This window comes from Heteronotia binoei, chromosome 1 (assembly GCF_032191835.1).
Source record: "Heteronotia binoei isolate CCM8104 ecotype False Entrance Well chromosome 1, APGP_CSIRO_Hbin_v1, whole genome shotgun sequence".
Classification (NCBI taxonomy): domain Eukaryota; kingdom Metazoa; phylum Chordata; class Lepidosauria; order Squamata; family Gekkonidae; genus Heteronotia; species Heteronotia binoei.
In genome coordinates this window covers 3,153,124-3,172,169 of record NC_083223.1, presented here as the reverse complement: position 1 = coordinate 3,172,169, position 19,046 = coordinate 3,153,124, and the positions used below count along the sequence as shown (strand labels likewise).

At 42.5% G+C, this 19,046-nt stretch overlaps 2 protein-coding genes across 2 annotated transcripts in view; both read left to right on the top strand.

Moving 5' to 3' along the window:
* Nucleotides 1-4,668, top strand: part of LOC132585443 (uncharacterized) — a 56,588-nt gene extending 51,920 nt beyond the window's left edge. Inside the window, exons 18-19 of the mRNA XM_060257337.1 lie at nucleotides 2,974-3,115; nucleotides 4,461-4,668. Coding sequence (XP_060113320.1) covers nucleotides 2,974-3,115; nucleotides 4,461-4,648 — 330 coding nt within the window. The 3' untranslated portion in view covers nucleotides 4,649-4,668. The remainder of the gene's footprint in view (nucleotides 1-2,973; nucleotides 3,116-4,460) is intronic.
* An 8,986-nt stretch (nucleotides 4,669-13,654) lies between these two features.
* Nucleotides 13,655-19,046, top strand: part of LOC132585434 (uncharacterized) — a 52,615-nt gene continuing 47,223 nt past the window's right edge. The window contains 2 exon segments of the mRNA XM_060257325.1: nucleotides 13,655-13,874; nucleotides 18,419-18,581. Of these exon segments, the coding sequence (XP_060113308.1) occupies nucleotides 13,692-13,874; nucleotides 18,419-18,581 (346 nt within the window). The 5' untranslated portion in view covers nucleotides 13,655-13,691.

The following is a 19,046-nucleotide window of genomic DNA, read 5'->3' as shown; positions in this document are numbered from 1 at the left end:
CATTTTATATTTGTTCATTTTGTTGCCCTTCTACACTTTGTTAAGAGGCCGTTTTTCAGATGCTGAGAAGATTCAGAGCCAGTCTGATAAATTATTTATAATCCCCATTCATTTCAAGGCACACCTAGGAAATCGCCTAGAGCACCAGAGGTGGAGGGGCACCAAATCATCCCTGACATCTGTTTGCCCACAGCATCAGAGTCTGTCCTGTCCTGGCAAGCAGTAGATCCAAACTGTGTCTCTGACCACCGTGGGCAGCCCACAGAAAGCTCGCTTCTTCCCTGTCTCTTCCTTTGCGGGGAGGGTGGGCTGGGCATGGCCTGAAGGACATCTGTATTGCCTCAACCAGGGCCACGGCTTTTATTTATTTTATTTATTTATTTATATTGGGATTTATACCCCGCCCTTCGCACCGAAGTGTCTCAGGGCGGCTTACAACATGATAATTCAAATACTACAATTTAAAACACTTACAAGTAAAATTAAACCATAAATTAATAAAAGCAAGATAGATAAAAACCGGCGGTCTACAGATGCATTTTGTTCCATCCAAAAGATTTCCTTGTCAGTCAGTATTATAGGCCTGCCGGAAGAGGGCTGTCTTACAGGCCCTGCGGAACTGCCCTAGGTCCCGCAGGGCCCGCACCTCCTCCGGCAGCTGGTTCCACCAATAAGGTGCCGTTACTGAGAAGGCCCGATCCCTGGTGGATTTTAGACGGGCCTCCTTTGGCCCGGGGACTACCAACAGGTTTTGTGAACCCGAGCGTAGTACTCTCTGGGGAACGTGTGGGGAAAGACGGTCCCTAAGGTAGACAGGTCCTAGGCCATATAGGGCTTTAAAGGTAATAACCAACACCTTGTACCGGACTCGGAATATTACTGGCAGCCAGTGCAGATCCCGGAGCCCCGGCCGAATGTGCTCCCATCTTGGGAGCCCTAATAACAGCCGGGCAGCAGCGTTCTGCACCAACTGCAGTTTCCGGGTCCGGCACAAGGGTAGCCCCATGTAGAGGGCATTACAGTAGTCTAACCTCGAGGTGACCGTAGCATGAATCACTGTTGCCAGGTCGTCACGTTCCAGGAAGGGGGCCAACTGCTTCGCCCGCCGAAGGTGAAAAAACGCGGACTTGGCAGTGGCTGCTATCTGGGCCTCCATTGTCAGTGAAGGCTCCAACAGCACCCCCAGGCTCTTAACCCTGCCCGACGCTGTTAGTGGCGCGCCGTCAAAAACTGGCAGGGGGATTTCCCTTCCCGGGCCGCAGCGACCAAGGCACAGGACCTCTGTCTTCGCCGGATTCAGCTTCAGCCCACTCAGCCTAAACCACCTTTGCCCCGGCCTGGTGGAATCAGCTCCCTGCAGAGATCCGGGCTCCATGTGACTTATTACCTTTTCATAGGGCCTGTATGATGGAGCTATTTCTCCGGGCCTTCAGTTGAACATATGAAGCTGCCTTATACTGAATCAGACCTTTGGTCCATCAAAGTCAGTATTGTCTTCTCAGACTGGCAGCGGCTCTCCAGGGTCTCAAGCTGAGGTTTTCACACCTATTTGGCTGGACCCTTTTTTGGAGATGCCAGGGATTGAACCTGGGACCTTCTGCTTCCCAAGCAGATACTCTACCACTGAGCCACCGTCCCTCCCCTGAAGGGAGTGGGCACCCATATTGTATCTACTTGGCTTCCCTTGCTGCGCTGTGACGTTGTTTTTCAGGCAATGTCATCTTTTTTACTTAATTTTGAGCCTATAGCTACACCGATACGTTGAGCGTAGCCAATTAGTACTGCCGCCTATGCTGTCATAATCTTGTTTTAATGGTTTTATTATGTTGTCTTCATGGTTCTAATATGTTTGCATTGATTGTGGTGTAAGTTATGTTGTTCTTCGCTCTGAGCCCGTTCACAGGAAAGGGTGGCGTATAAGTCAATTAAAATAAAATAAATGCAAATAAATTTTTTCCAGGGTCCCAGTCTACAACTATTGAGAGGGGTGACACCACAGCAAGGAGCCCGGTGGCGCAGAGTGGTAAAGCTGCAGTACTGCAGTCTGAGCTCTCTGCTCACGACCTGAGTTCGATCCTGGCGGAAGCTGGGTTCAGGTAGCTGGCTCGAGGTTGACTCAGCCTTCCATCCTTCCGAGGTCGGTAAAATGAGTACCCAGCTTGCTGAGGGAAAAGCATAGATGACTGGGGAAGGCAATGGCAAACCACCCCGTAAAAAGTCTGCCATAAAAATGTTGTGAAAGCAATGTCACCCCAGAGTCGGAAACGACTGGTGCTTGCACAGGGGACCTTTCCTTTCTCTAGACTCAGCCTTCCATCCTTCCGAGGTTAGTTAAATGAGTACCCAGCTTGTTGGGGGGGAAAGTGTCGAGGACTGGGGAAGACAATGGCAAACCACCCTGTAAAAAGTCTGCCATGAAAACGTTGTGATGTGACATCACCCCAGAGTCGGAAACGACTGGTGCTTGCACAGGGGACCTTTCCTTTCCTTTCTCTAGATTCAGCTTTCCATCCCTCCAAGGTCGGTCAAATGAGTACCCAGCTTGCTGGCGGGGGGGAGAAGTGTAGATGACTGGGGAAGGCAACTGCAAAGCACCCCGTAAAATGTCTGCTCTCGCAAAACATCTGCTGTGAAAGCGTCGTGATGCAATGTCACCCCAGAGTCGGAAATGACAGGTGCTTGCACAGGGGACTACCTTTACCTTTTTTAGCACCACAGCAAGCCAGTGTCACCTCCAGGCACATCCCCAGTCAGGGCAGTATAAATAGGTAGCAGCTTCCCCATGAAGCAGGTGAAAGAAGGAGGGGGGTGGCATTTTCCCCACAATACAGGGTGGGAAGGAGGGGAGGCAGTAGCTTAATCACCAGCAAAGGACACCAAAAATCCTTCAATGGGCTCTGTATAATTCACTATATCAAACGGCTTGTTGATCATCTTCTTTTTCTTAGATTTCTCATTGCTTTGCCTTCTCAGGGAACATATATCCTTCCATTGCTGTACTCTGTGCTGTATGATGAATCCCAATGGGAAAAACCACTTCAGTTCTATCCGGGGCACTTCCTTGATTCCGAAGGAAAGTTTGTCAAGAGAGATGCCTTCCTGCCTTTCTCTGCAGGTAACTCCTTTTAGATTTGTCACTGTGGGTAGAGCAGGCACTACAGTTTTCCCTCCCAAATGGCGAGTGTCCGGGAAAACCATAGAGTTTTCCCAGAAACACCTAGAGTGGCTGCCATGCGATGTCGCCGGTGCAATGATGTCACTTCTGGGTGATGTCATCTTGCCGGCAACATTGGGGGAAAGGAACCCCCGCCAAGACCAGGGGCTTGGAAGCCCAAGCAGGCATCCAAATCTGTTGACTTGGAAGAAGATCTTCCCAACTGGGTGTCTGGCACTTATCCTTTCAAGATTAACATTATTCTTCATAGTGTTCATCACTGTGTTGTGGTAAACTTCTGTCTGCCTTCATATTTACTTGTGAGTACTTCGTGGTCAATTGTTTTGGCATGGTGGTCAACTTGGGCTTCTAAACTTTGGGAATATTTTGTTTTAGATAAATTAGTTTTCAATCCTGTTATGGGTCTAAGTCTTCTCCTTCTTTGTTGCGTAAGTGGGAACCTTTTTTTGAAAAGGAATTTTGGTTCCTGCTTTCACACTTCAACATTACCACAAGATGAATATCTTTCATAAATTGTTTTCATAAATGAAGCCTTGAATCTTATGTATGTATCTATATGTGTGTGTGTGTGTGTGTGTGTGTGTACTGTATTTGAGTTTATTGTAACTGGTCCTCATTAATTTATCTATTTAGTTATTTAGTTTAGATTTGCATAGTACCTTAGGTAGTGGAGTGCAGTATTATTATTATTAATAATGTTTTTGGTAGTATTTTGTTTTTTGCAATGTTCTTTTTAGGCCTATATTCAACCTTGTAATGTGACAGCCTAATCTCAGGATTGAAATCCTCTCATTGTTTCTGTTTTGCTTGCCATTACTTATCGTCATTCAATTTTATATTGTACTTGCTTATGAAAGTGATAATAATAATAATAATAATAATAATAATAATAATAATAATAATAATAATAATAATAATAATAATAATAATAATAATAATAATAATAATAATAATAATTTATTTATACCCCGCCCTCCCCGCCAAGGCAGGCTCAGGGCGGCTTACAGGTATGGCAAAGCCATTGAACAATAAAATAGTTACACAATTCAATAAGATTACAATTTACGGTTAAATTTTTACATAATCTAAAACAATCTAAAAACAGTCTAAAATAATCTCTACTTGCTGTTATCTCAGTTATTAGTATTTGTGATGTCTCTTTTAAAATGTAAAACAAACAAACAAACAAACCCGTTTTGGCATCATTCCTTGGGGGAAATGGTATAAAAGTGTTTAAAAGAACTCCAGTAAACAGCACTTCACTGTCCCTTCTGCATTGTCACAGGTCGGCGAATTTGTATTGGTGAGACCCTGGCTAAAATGGAGCTCTTCCTCTTCTTTACAAGTCTCCTGCAGAGATTCACCTTCCAGCCAGCCCCTGGGATGTCGAAAGAAGACCTGGACCTGACCCCTGCAGTTGGGGCCACGACACCTCCGAAGCCTTTCAGTTTCTGTGCTTTGCCACGTTCTTAAGATCGAGCGATGCTTCGCTTCCCTGTCATTTGTATCACCCTCCTTTTCTGCAATTTTTTTTTTTTTTTTTTTAGTTTTAAAAAGTTTTTATTACTTTCAGAAAAGTATGGGTAGAGAATAGAGGGAATAGAAAAACAAGATATTGATCTTATTCTGCATAAAGATACTTTCAAAGAATACAAGCCTACATCTGCAATACTTTCGTAAAAATGCATAAATTGTCACATATTATTATCTCTAAGCTAAACATCATCAAGATTTTTAATATTTTATATTATGAATCTTTTGATTAAGATATCTATTAGTTTTGACAATTCCAGTAAAGGCAAATTTGTAATATAAAATACAGGAAGAAAGGAGAAATAAGTTCACACCAAAGAATCTTAAGAGTCTTGAGTCTCTAGCCAGACATAGAATTTCATCCAGTATTTTCTTGCTTCTTCCTTAGATTTCCCAGCCAACAGCTGGAATAGACAGTCCAGCTCTGCTGTTTCCAGAATTTTTCCCACCAAATCAATTCTGGTGGGAATTTCCGGAGATTTCCATCTCTGCGCCAAGAGAATCCTGGCTGCTGTGTTGAAATGTGCCAACAAATGTCTCATTTCTTTGGAGTAGTCCTCAGGAAATATATTCAACAAAAATAGTTCTGGTTTGAATTGAATCTGTGTCTTCATAATCTTCTGTAGTATTTCATGAACCATTTCCCAATAGCCCTTCACCATCTCACATGTCCACCACATATGATAAAAACAACCCACCTGTTTAGTACATTTCCAACATTTGTTAGACATATTAATATAGATCTTACACAATTTCTGTGGAGTCAAGTACCATCTATAAAACATCTTATACAAGTCTTCTTTAAAAGTTACTGACCTAGTTAATTTAACATTGAACTTCCACAATCTCTCCCATTCTTCTAATGTGATGTTGTGACCCAAATTTTTTCACCCATTGAACCATACATTTACAGCCGTTTTGCATCTTCATCTGGAGTAAATATGCATATAATTTAGAGATTAGCTTTTCCTGTGGACCTAAAAGTATTTTATCAAATGGGTATTGTTCTGTATTGAAACCTGTCGTCCTGTCTTTGACGTACCTAGATTCAACTTGCATTCTCAACCACCAATTCATTTTAATATCCATATTTTCCAACTCCTCTCTAGTTTTCAGCTGATTATCTTTTCCCAACAAGTCATCGCATCTATAACTCTGATTTGGTTTTAAAAGATTTGGATGGGTAAATGCTTCCACTGGAGAGACCCATCTTGGAATTTTTTGATAAATTCTGGATTTTAGCCATGACCATGTATGATACAACGATTTCCGAAACCAATGGTTCTTAAAGTAGGAATGGCCTTCAAGTCTTTGATACCATAGATACGCATGCCACCCCATAGTGAGATCATGTCCCTCTAACAACAGTTGTCTCTTGTCATTCAGTAATATCCAGTCTCTTACCCACAAAAGCATGGAAGCTTTGTAATATAATTGCCAGTCTGGAAGGCCCATACCTGCTCTTAATTTGGAATCTTGCAGTGTCTTTAGTTTGATTCTAGTTTTTTTGCCTTGCCAAACATATTTAGAGACCATCTTATTCAGTTCTTGAAAAAAAATCCACTATTTAAAAATACTGGAATAGTTTGAAACAAAAATAATAGCCTTGGAAGGATATTCATCTTTATTAAGGCTATTCTTCCCATTAAGGATAAGTTCAAGTCATGCCGTTTTTCCTAATCTTTTTTCATTTCTTTAAGTAGTTTATCATAATTGTCTGTTTTTAAATGCTGCACTTATTTGAAATAAGGACACCTAGGTATTTAATTCTTTTTTTCATACAAAAACCCTGATTTTTGCTGAAGAGATTGGATTTGTTCCGTCATATTCTTTGTCAGAAATTTTGTTTTGTGATAATTGATCTTCAATTCTGTCCAGTGGCCAAATTGTGTGATCTTGTTTATAAGACAGTCTGTTGAATCTATTGGTTGCTCTAGTATAAAAACTAGGTCATCTGCAAAGGCTCTCAGTTTATATTGTTCACCTTTTATCACTGCTCCCTTAATATTTGTATCTTCCTTTATTTGGTTATTCAGTATCTCTAGAGATAGAATAAAAAGTAGTGACAGTGAACAGACTTGTCTTGTACCTTTTTGAATATTAATTGCATCTGTTAGTTCACCGTTCACTGTCACCCTTGCTCTTTGAAAAGAATATATTGCTTCAACTGCTCTCAAAAAATTTTCACCACATTCCATACCTTTCAGTTGTTGTAGCATAAATTGGCAACGGACATTATCGAAGGCCTTCTCAGCATCCAAGCAAATTAGAGCCAATTGTTTCTCTGGATGGGTTTCATAATATTCCAAAATATTATAAACTGTTCTAACATTATCTTTCAGGTATCTTCTAGGAAAGAACCCTGCTTGATCATAATGTATTGTAGACTGTAAAAATTTCTTCAGATGTTGTGCCAATATTGCGGCAAAAATTTTATAATCCACATTTAAAAGGGAGATTGGACGATAGTTTTTGATATCTTTCAGATCAGTATCTTCTTTTGGAATCAAAGATATTGTAGCTTCTTGCCATGAAACTGGTATTTGGCCTTCCTCTTGAATCTTTTTAATGAGATGCTTAAATGGTAATAATAAAGACTCCTCATAGGCTTTATAGAATTCGGCAGGCAGACCATCTGGACCCGGGGCTTTGCCATTCTTTTGGGATGCCGTTACGTCTCCTAGTTCTCTTATTGTTATTGGTTCATTTAAGATTTTTTGCTGTTCCTCTGTAAATTTACTAAGATTGTTTTGGTTAATATAATCTTCTAGATCTATTTTATGAACTTGCTTATCTTCATATAATTTTTTATAGAACAGTTCCACGATTTGACATATCTCTTTTTTTTTAGTTTTCTCTTTATTATTCTCATCTTTCAGGATCAAAATTATTCTTTTGGCCTTTTCTTTTCTCATCCTATAAGCCAACCACCTTCCAGGCTTGTTGGCATGTTCAAAATTTTTTTGTCTAGCATACCTCAATTTTATCTCCATCTCCTCCATAAGCAGCAAATTCAATTGGTGTTGTGTTTCTTTCATCTTATTTTGAAATTCACGTCTTGTTGGTTGTTTTTTAAAGATTCTTTTCGGCTTCTCCAGTTAGTGACATTAGTTTTTGAAAAATTCCAGTTCTTTCTTTCTTTTTCTTGATACTATATCTAATTGCGAGGCCCCTGAAATAAGCTTTAGCAGTGTCCCAAACTACTTGCATTTTTACATTTTGTGTTATGTTCTGTTTAAAAAAGGATTTTATTTCAACCTTAGATTCTTTAAGAAAATCTTTATCTTTCAAGATTGAGATATTTAACCTCCATGATATTCTCATTCGTGTACCTTTGAGCTCTATCATTACAGGACTATGGTCTGAAATAACTCTTGTTTGAATTTCTGTTTCAACTAGATCTTTGCTCAGACTTGTAGAAAGCCAACACATATCGATTCTTGACCATGTTTGGTGGCTAGAAGAGTAGTGGGTGAAATCTTTAGAATTTGGATAGCTTGTCCTCCATACATCAACCAAATCCAATTCTTCTGCTAGTTTCCAAAAACTTATTGGCAATTGGAGACGTTTACTTTTAGTCTGTTCATGCATTTTTAAACTACATTAAAATCTCCTATTAAACAATATTCTACATATTCCAAATTTGATAATTTAAGACACAAGTCTTGAAAGAATTTCTCTTGTTGGTCATTTGGGGCATAGATATTTGCCAATAATTTTTTTTTTATTGTCCACTGTAATTTCCACTAATACAATTCTTCTATCTTCAGAGGCATACTGTTCACCAATATTATCTTTTACTAGTCAGCTGTGCTATAGTAGTCAGTAGAATGCTTTGCATTTCTTTCATATCTCCCTGCATAGTCATAAATTTCCCTAGCCCAGATGGAGCGCTAGGTGAAGATATTGGTGGTTTTCCTTCTCGGTTTTCTTTTTTTTTTTTGACTGTTCCTTTAAAACCAATTGCACCTTATTTTCCATTCTTATTAGAGTAAGTACACTCACAGGCACCAAGTCTAAATGATGCCTCTTCAGAATTTGTTTTGAAACTCTATGTTCCTGTTTATAACAGATAAGCTAATCTCCACCAAGCAAAGGCCGTTATTATGAAATAGTTTTAAAAAGAAAACAACTTTCTAGCTTCTATCAACAATTTGTCATACCCAAAACAATAGTAGAAATAAGAATAAACAAGGACTTTTTAGCAAAACGCGCTTAATAGTACGTAGGCAAAACAATTCAGTTCACAACAACAGAGACAATGCACTATAACAAGTCCTCTAGCAATGATGGTTCAATTAAAATCCAAGTAACTATGGAGTCTTTCAACTACTTCAAGGTATAAATTTGTAATCCAGGGCTGAATGCCCTATTTATAATCCAAATCAAGAGTTAAAAATTAAACAAATAATCCAAGAGAAAAATGAAACCAGGCACTCCCAAAGAGAAAAGCAAAACATTATAAAAAAATAAGAAAAAAATTCCAAATTTTATAATCCAAGAGAGGAAGGATGAAGAAAAAAGGAATCCAAAGCCAAAAATATTTAAACCATATCAAAAATATTCCAACACGGGTAAAAAGAAAAGAAAAAAGTAAAAACAAAATGAAAGCGTTATATCCATAACATCCAACAAAAAGAAATGAGAATCCACTTTGGAAATTTGCACAGATGTTCTTTTTCCAACCGAAGATCCTGTTATGTCTTATAAGTCAGTATTTAAAAGTCAAGTTAGAGTACTTATAAATTCATTCAGAGTACTTCAGTTTAAGCTTCAAAAAACTTTTGAGCAGCTATCCTTCACGTCCATATATACTTGCAAGCAGCTTTCCCAAAATCCAAAACTTTTCCCCCAGAGGGGGTTTAAAACAAATCAGTTGAATTCAGCCATCAGGTCTCTTCTACAACTAAAGATTGGTGTGGTTCTCCTCATGCAGGTATTATAAATGTCACCAAGGTAGATAGAAACTTTTAGAAGCCTTGAAAAAAAAGGAGAGAGAGTTTCCGCCCCCCCCCCCCCCCCTTCTTAGTCTTTTGCCTCCACTTCAGCCCTGGTTCTCCATTTCCCTGCTTGTCGAGGGTATTGCCTTACAAGTCAATAATATAAAGAAGGAACACTTACAATGATAATGATGAAGATGCAGCTTGTCTTCATATTGCAGAGTTGTAAATCCAAAATAAAGGAGAAGAGAAAAGCCGGCAGTTGACCTTCATGCCATTTAAAAATGGCGATCGGCGCGATGAGGCTAGAAGCAAGCGGGATTGGCAGGCAGCCACCTCTGCTGACAACCCCTTTCTACCACTGGAGTTCCCTGCCTTCTGGGACCCATCCTGGGCCCCAGAGTTGAGTCGTCCTTCGTGGGTGACCCCTCAGTCAGTCCAATTTAGAAGCAGCTCTGGACGCATCGGTCTGAGCCACTCCAAATTGCGCGTCGCCGAAACCGGAAGTCCTTTTCTGCAATTTCTTGCCAGCCAAGGCCATTTAAGATGCAGGTATAATGTGGTGGTTGAGGACTCTAGTCTGGAGAAATGGGTTTGATTCCCCACCTCTCCTCCACATGAAGCAAGCTGGGTGATCTTGTGTCAATCACAGTTCTCTCAAGAGCTCTCTCAGCCCCACTCACTTCACAAGGTGTCTGTGGTGGGGAGAGACTCTGAGACTCCTTTGGATAGTGAAGAGTGGGGGTATAAACTTCTCCTTCACCTTCTCCTTCTCCTTTTTCCTCTTCTTCCTCCTCCTGTGCTTTCTCACACACTTCAGCTCTTCACATGCCTCTCTGTGAAAGCCCCACCAGCTAGATCAGAGACTTAATGTGGTTCAAAATTTGCCCCTCAAATCTTGAGTCATTTACTGCAGAAATAAATAAACAAACAAACAAACAATATTGCTTCTGTGATTTCTTGTACTGACACATTACAAATCCCTTTGAATCACCAAGACAACAACATTGGTGGTGATGCAATATCCACTTCTAAGTGAGATCCATCCAACAGTATCAGCTATGTAGACAAAACAAATAGATTTCATTACTGCTATGTTTTGGGCTTCAGACCAGCTTCACAACACCTTCAGGCCTCTAGATTTGCTTACTCAGGGCTTTTTTTGAGCAGGAATGCACAGGAACACAGTTCCAGCTAGCTTGGCATCAGGGGTGTGTGGCCTAATATGCAAATGACCTTCTGCTGGGCTTTTTCTTCAAAAAGCCCTATGCAAAACAATGGTGATGTCAGGGGTGTGGCCTAATATGAAAATGAGTTCCGGCTGGGCTTTTTCTACAAAAAAGACCCTGTGCTTATCCATTCCACTTTCTCTGGGACTTGGTTCAGCAATTCTACAGCTTATGAAACGAAGACCTAAAGTTCACAGGAGAAAGCATACCCAACTGACTTATATGTGAAGCAGTTTTCGTGGTTGAGAATAGGGTCACTAGGTCCCCCCCTCCGGCCACCAGTCAGAGATGGGGGGGAAGGTTGCCAGATCCAGGTTGGGAAATTCCTGAAGATTTGGGAGGTGGAGCCTGGGAAGGACAGGGACCAAAGTGAGGGACAATGCCTTTGGAAGGTGGACTCTGTGGCGTTATATTCAGCTGAAGCTTTTCCCCTGTGCTTCCTCCAGCAGAGTTTAGGTACTCCATGGAATCATAGTAAAACAGGTGTGTATCTTTAAATCTTTAAGTGCCCATGCATGTTGGAAACTGTAGTCCCAGGTCACATGACCCAGAGCAGCCTCCTCATAGGCTGTTAAAAGAGTCCTTTCCTGGCACAAAATAGGATTTTATGCTTCTTTTCCTGTCTTTTCTTATAATCACTCACACACAAATGAGGTGTACCACAGCACCTTTCTGCTGCAAATGCCAAGATAAATAGGCTGATAGGCTGAATGATCTGTATCATTCTATAGACTCCACCACAAAATCTTCTCCGGAGAGTGCTGAGATCGGGAACCCAAAATCTTCTCGTTATCCCCGGGCCAAAGGAAGCCCGCCTGTAATCTACCAGGGCTTTCTCTGTAATGGTGCCTTCCTGGTGGAACCAGCTGCCGGAAGAGGTGAGGGCCCTACGGGACCATGTTGAAAACCAGATTAAAATGCAGACAACTGAATGGCTGGAGTTGTTCAGCCACCAACCGAGGTATATTTATAGGCAAGCAAAAGAGCCTCTGTGTGATAGGAAAGAGTTATCTAGACAATGTCAGCATAGGCTGTACGCCTGACATAAGAAAAAGAAGATATTGGATTTATATCCCGCCCTCCACTCCGAAGAGTCTCAGAGCAGCTCACAATCTCCTTTACCTTCCTCCCCCACAACAGACACCCTGTGAGGTGGGTGGGGCTGGAGAGGGCTCTCACAGCAGCTGCCCTTTCAAGGACAACCTCTGCCAGAGCTATGGCTGACCCAAGGCCATGCTAGCAGGTGCAAGTGGAGGAGTGGGGAATCAAACCCGGTTCTCCCAGATAAGAGAGCTATGGCTGACCCAAGGCCATTCCAGCAGCTGCAAGTGGAGGAGGGGGGAATCAAACCCGGTTCTCCCAGATAAGAGAGCTATGGCTGACCCAAGGCCATTCCAGCAGCTGCAAGTGGAGGAGTGGGGAATCAAACCCGGTTCTCCCAGATAAGAGAGCTCTGGCTGACCCAAGGCCATTCCAACAGCTGCAAGTGGAGGAGGGGGGAATCAAACCCGATTCTCCCAGATAAGAGAGCTATGGCTGACCCAAGGCCATTCCAACAGCTGCAAGTGGAGGAGGGGGGAATCAAACCCGGTTCTCCCAGATAAGAGAGCTATGGCTGACCCAAGGCCATTCCAGCAGGTGCAAGTGGAGGAGTGGGGAATCAAACCCGGTTCTCCCAGATAAGAGAGCTATGGCTGACCCAAGGCCATTCCAACAGCTGCAAGTGGAGGAGGGGGGAATCAAACCCGGTTCTCCCAGATAAGAGAGCTATGGCTGACCCAAGGCCATTCCAGCAGCTGCAAGTGGAGGAGGGGGGAATCAAACCCGGTTCTCCCAGATAAGAGAGCTATGGCTGACCCAAGGCCATTCCAGCAGGTGCAAGTGGAGGAGTGGGGAATCAAACCCAGTTCTCCCAGATAAGAGTCCGCACACTTAACCACTACATCAAACTGGCTCTCCTCTCACATGATCAGTGTTCCCTCTAAGCTGAGTTAGTGTGAGCTAGCTCACAGATTTTTGGCCTCCAGCTCATGCATCTTTGTCTTAGCTCAGGAAAAATGGCCCCAGAACAAACTAATTTATGCAGTAGCTCATGACTTTCATACCAGTAGCTCACAAAGTAGAATTTTTGCTCACACGAATCCATGGCTTAGAGGGAATATTGAATATGATGCAACAATTAATGGAAGATTTAACTTTCCGCAGCCACTCCTGGCCATCCCAGACCGATTTACATAATCCATACAAAAATGTACCATGATTTGCAAATCAGTCGATTAACACCCTGGGAAAACAAGCAGCCCCCCTTCAATCCCTGAAGGGACTGCAATGAAGAATCAATAACTATGAAAAGCAGCAAAAGCTAAATATAAGCAAGGAGTTCAATGGGAGGAGAAATCAAGCATGCTTATGAAAATTTCAGTTGAGTAGTTGCCCAAGAGGATTCAATAAAGTCGCTCGCTGATCTGGCAGAACTAATGAGATAAATCTGCCAGCCAATCCCAAGTGCTGGGTGTTCAGAAAGGAATCCAAACTTGTTAAAACCTGTTCTGCGAAGTTTTCTTTTAAGGAGCTACACACCATCCACCGAAATAATAAGCAAAGGAAAGACTAAACCATTACAGCTAAGAGTGGAATGGTTCTATCAGGATTCATGGTAGATTCTATTACACAGGATAGTTACTGATTTACTAGGAGTGTTATCGGGAGGCAGAACGTCTATTTATTCTACTCCTTTCGACTGACAGAGATTATCCTGGATCAAATTGTACTTTATTGCATACATCAGAATCACTTTAGGCTCTTTCTCGAGGCATGGATTTATTGGATCCTGTTCCCCTATTCTTGCTATTTGTCCTTTCGGTGGCATTCTTTTTGAAAACCAGAAGTTTCTGGAACGCCAGCAAGGAAAATCTCCCTCCGGGACCAAGGTCATGGCCCCTCATTGGAAATCTTCACCTCGTAGACCTGAAGAGGCCTTACAGAACCATGTCCCAGGTAAACATTTTTTAAATTTTTTTCTGCGCCACTCATGGGATCTATCTTGATCTTCCTGTGGGCCAGAGAGACCTCAAGCTGCCCCTCCCTTGCGAAGTCAGCTTTCTATGAAATAACAAACACAGAAGACAGAGTTGCTTTGTTCCTGATTGTCTAATTCTTTGGAATTGCTGTGTTTATTGGCATACTGCTATGTAGGGAGTGTCATGGGGGCAGAGCACTGAAGATTAGGCAATTAAACTGGTCTTTTATCTCCTTTTGTAAGCTGCTCAGAAGCAGCTGGTAGAACACTGTTGGACATAGGCTTCCGGATGAATCCTTGATCAGTCCCTTTGTCATGGGTGCTGGGGACCCTGCAGAGGAAGACGAGTCTGCCAAGGAAACTGTACCCCTGCCACCTGCACCAGTACCCCTGCCTCCTGCTGAAGAAGATCCCAGCCCCCCTGCCTCGCCCTCTCGGGTGGCTCGTGTGCGTGACCGCCTCCGTCAGGACCTCAGGGATCGGAGGAGGGCGGCACGCTCACTAGCAAGACGCTCCCTGAGTCCTGAGTTTTGAGAGGATTCTGGCCCTCCTAAGAGCAAGGATGCTTGAGTTGTAACAGGATCCTGGCTGCCTCCCAGAGCCAGCAATTAGCCCAAATGGGCAACAGCCAGCAGAGGGCTATATAGCTGTGGGCTTTGGGAGGAGGCTTTGTGGAAGCAAGTAGTCATCTCCCTGACGGTCTAGCATCCACTCTGGCTTGACTTTGGTTCCTGACTCCCTGATTTTGGCTTTTGACTTCTGGACTCCCTGACCTTGGCTTCTGGACCTCGGACCTGCGATACTTGCACAGTGATTTGGATTTGGCACCTTGGACATTCCTGCTTGCTGGCTACAGACCTCGGACTGCCTCTGGACTTTGCCTGACCCGGCCCCAGCCGTGACACCCTTAATCTAGTTTTAGTTCTTCTTTATGCTCTTTAATGTTCTGGGGGGACTTGAGAACTAGGATTGGGAAAGAACGCACAAGCTCACAGGCTCGGTTTGCATATTTTGGGTAGAAGATAAAACATACGTGATCGAGGTCCCTGTGGTGTGTTGGAAAGGACTCATTCCTGAATGTGCAGTGGTGATTCCTTTATAATCTCGCTTTGTTCTTTTCTGTATTCCTGTGAGGGGTCTGAGTCTAGTTGTTTGTACAAAACAGTATTTGAGAGTTGACTTTGATTCTCCTAGATGTAATCTGATCTATTCTTGATGACAACAGCTCTACCTTAGTCAACTTCTTTAATTATAATATCCGGATTGTTCCTAATTATAATATCCAATTTGTTCCTAAGATTATGTCCTTCCTTTCAGCATGGCATACAACATGATTTTGCTGTATGCAGTGTCTGTTGATCACAGCAGTCTGGATTCTATGGTGAAAGTAGTCTATGTAGCAATCCATTGTGATTAGGGTTGATAGAGTCTTTTGGGATCAAGTGCCGTGTTCTACTGGAGAAAGTTTTCCTTCCAGACGTTTTGTTCTCAGCTGCAGATGTTCTCCGCAGCTGAGAACGAAACGTCTGGAAGGAAAACTTTCTCCAGTAGAACACGGCACTTGATCCCAAAAGACTCTACAAACCCTAATGATGTTACCAGCCATGAAAACCTGAAATCTTTGAATCCAGTGTGACACTGCAATCTTCAGGAGGAGTCCGTGTGGAGTCTTTCTTCTTGTAGCATCATTTTGATGGTATGTCGTGGTGAATATCCTGTTCATTAGTGAGTTGAAAAGATGGTAATTGTTCTCCAGTAGATTGTGTAATGGTCTGTTGTGAAGATGCTCTCTGTTCTTTGGAAAATGGGATGCGGACATTCAAATCAGTTGTCAGAAAGCCATCTGATGTATGTTAATAGTACAACTGAAAAACTAAACATTATAGCAAACGATAATTGCATCACCAATCCATGAGGAATATATGAAATGATAAAAGGAATGAAAGATTTTAGATGCACTGAGAGTTTTTTCTTCAGGAGTTGGTACTTGCTTTGGGTTCTAGCTTGTTTTAGGTTCTCACGCACATTTGCACAAGCTGAATAATGCACATTTCATCTACTTTCATTTCACTGTCACAGTTATTTTTTTCCTTTTCAAGATTTTAGACTGTGCCTGTGTAATTCACTCACCAGCCTCCCTCTTTGTTCACGCTTAGATTTCAAACTGCTAGTCATAAGAACATAAGAGAAGCTATGTTGGATCAGGCCAATGGCCCATCCAGTCCAACACTCTGTGTCACACAGTGCCCTATATATATATATATATATATATATATATATATATATATATATATATATATATACACACACACACACACACACACACACACACACACACACACACACACTGTGGCTAATAGCCACTGATGGACCTCTGCTCCATATTTTTATCTAACCCCCTCTTGAAGCTTTCTATGCTTGTAGCCGCCACCACCTCCTGTGGCAGTGAATTCCACATGTTAATCACCTTTGGGTGAAGAAATACTTCCTTTTATCCGTTTTAACCTGACTGCTCAGCAATTTCATTGAATGCCCACGAGTGCTTGCATTGTGAGAAAGGGAGAAAAGTACTTCTTTCTCTACTTTCTCCATCCCACTCATAATCTTGTAAACCTCTCTCATGCCACCCCCCAGTCGACGTTTCTCCAAGCTAAAGAGCCCCAAGCGTTTTAACCTTTCTTCATAGGGAAAGTGCTCCAGCCCTTTAATCATTCTAGTTGCCCTTTTCCGGACTTTTTCCAATGCTATAATATCCTTGTTGAGGTGCAGTGACCAGAACTGCACACAGTATTCCAAAGGAGACTGCACCATCATCCAGCAAGGGGATTTCGCTGGGGCTATGAGAGAAGGATAATTATGCCATATGCACATGTTCACACAACACCCCACTTTCACTTTCTATTCACCCAGGCATGTGGTCTTTAAATTGGTACTTCTGAGTGGTTGAAACAATTATGGGACTATTATGTAATGGATAAAATCGCTTCCATCATCCATGAGTCTGAAACAGGCGGTTTTACCTCTAACCTTGCGGCCTTATATTTCTAACCATGACAATATACCATGGTTGTCTGATGTGGCGAAAACTATATGATTTATTTGACTTTTTGCTTAATAAGTAGGCTGCCCAATCCCCAGGTCCCAGCGGGGGATCCCCCGGTTTTACAGGCTTCCCCCCGCCCCCAACCAGCTGGCCGGTGGGGAAAGCCCCGCCCCTACAGTCGCCATGCACCTCTAGATCTTCGGCAGGTTTAGAAACCTGCAAACAGTTCGATTTCAAAATGTGTATGTGTATCTGTGTGCCTTTAAAGTTGAGCAGGAAGTACTTCATGGGAAGGGTCAGCAACACAGTTCCTTAGTTTGTTTTGCTTTTGTTTCAGAGCAACTAAGTGTGTGTGTGTGTGTGAGAGAGAGAGCAGCGTAGCCCCTCTTCTTTTCAGATGTCGTTGTGGAGGAACCAGACCCAGTAAGTGTGTGTGTGTGTGTGAGAGAGAGAGAGGGTTGCCAATCCCCAGGTTTGGAGGCCCCCCCCCCCGCTTTAGGGTCATCAGAAAGCAGTGGGGGGGGGCGAGGGAAATGTCTACTGGGCAATTATTCCCTATGGAAAATGATTCCCATAGGGAATGATGGGGAATTGATCTGTGGGTATTGGGGGCTCTGGAGGGGGCTGTTTTTTGAGGTAGAAGCAGCACATTTTCAGTATAGCATCCAGTGCCTCTTCCCAAAATACCCCCCAAGTTTCAAAATGATTGGACCAGGGGGTCCAATTTTATGAGCCTCAAAAGAAGGTGCCCCATCCATTATTTTCTATGGAAGGAAGGCATTTAAAAAGGTGTGCTGTCCCTTTAAATGTGATGGCCAGAACTCCCTTGGAGTTCAATTATGCTTATCACAAACCTTGCTCCTGACTCCACCCCCAATGTCTCCTGTCTCCACCCCAAAGTCTCCTGTCTCCACCCCCAAAGTCCCCAGATATTTCTTGAGTTGGACTTGGCAACCCTATTGATAAGTAGTATTGTAGCTCAACAATTCTATAACGTCACTATTGCAGAAGAGTATACATGATTGTTATTGTTCCTTATCAGTATTTTCTCCATTTGTCTATCGATATATGTTCATAATGGACTATATTGAATTTGTTGTCCTATATATTCTGTGAATTTACCATCGCTTGGGTCTTATGTATCAATATCTTAAATGTTACCGTTGCAATTGCTGTAATTTGAAGTTTTTCTACCAGGGGTGGAATTGTAGCAGGAGCTCCTTTGCATATTAGGGCACACATCCCTGATGTAGCCAATCCTTCAAGAGCTTACAAAAAAGAACCTTGTAAGCTCTTGGAAGATTGGCTACATTAGGGGGTGTGGCCTAATATGCAAAGGAGCTCCTGCTAGAATTCCACCCCTGGTTTCTACCAATAAAAATGAACATTTTTTTTTTTAAAGTGGTACTTTGCTGATTTTTCTGGCCGTGTACCTGAAGACTTTATCTATCTTTTTCACTATTTAAAATTACATTTCAGCTATCGAAACAGTATGGTCCTGTCTTCAGCTTTCAAATGGGGTCCCAGAACACGGTCGTTCTGGCGGGCTACGAGACGGTAAAGGAGGCTTTGGTGAACCAGGCAGAGGCCTTTGCCGAAAGGCCCGCAATCCCAATATTTGAAGACTTATCAAAAGGCTATGGTGAGGACATCTTTGGAGCCATTGGCAGTCTTGCTTCCTTCTGCATAATCACAGCCAATGATCCTAGAAGACTTGCAAAGTATGGTTTTCTAGTCTACAGCTACAGAAACTGGCTGGTTTAATTGACAGTTGAAAGCCGCTTGCCAACATTGCATCCCTTATATAGAGATCAGCAGGCATTAGAAGGTGGGAAAGTTTACCGCCCAGTGTGGAAACAATTCACCAGTCGATTTCTGCAGCTCCAGCAACCGTTAAGCTTCATCCTGCGATGTTTACTCTAGCAATGTAAGGGAGAGTTTTGATTCTCAAGTCTTTCTTTTATTTAGGGAGTTGCCAAAGGAGGAAAAAAATTAAAATGGTACAAATGAAGCTAAATGTTGCAGTGGGCAGAAATCCTGCCCATCCTTTCAGCTGTATTGAAGTGGCGCCTACCCCTGTCTTCCCCAACATTGACCTAAGTCTGAA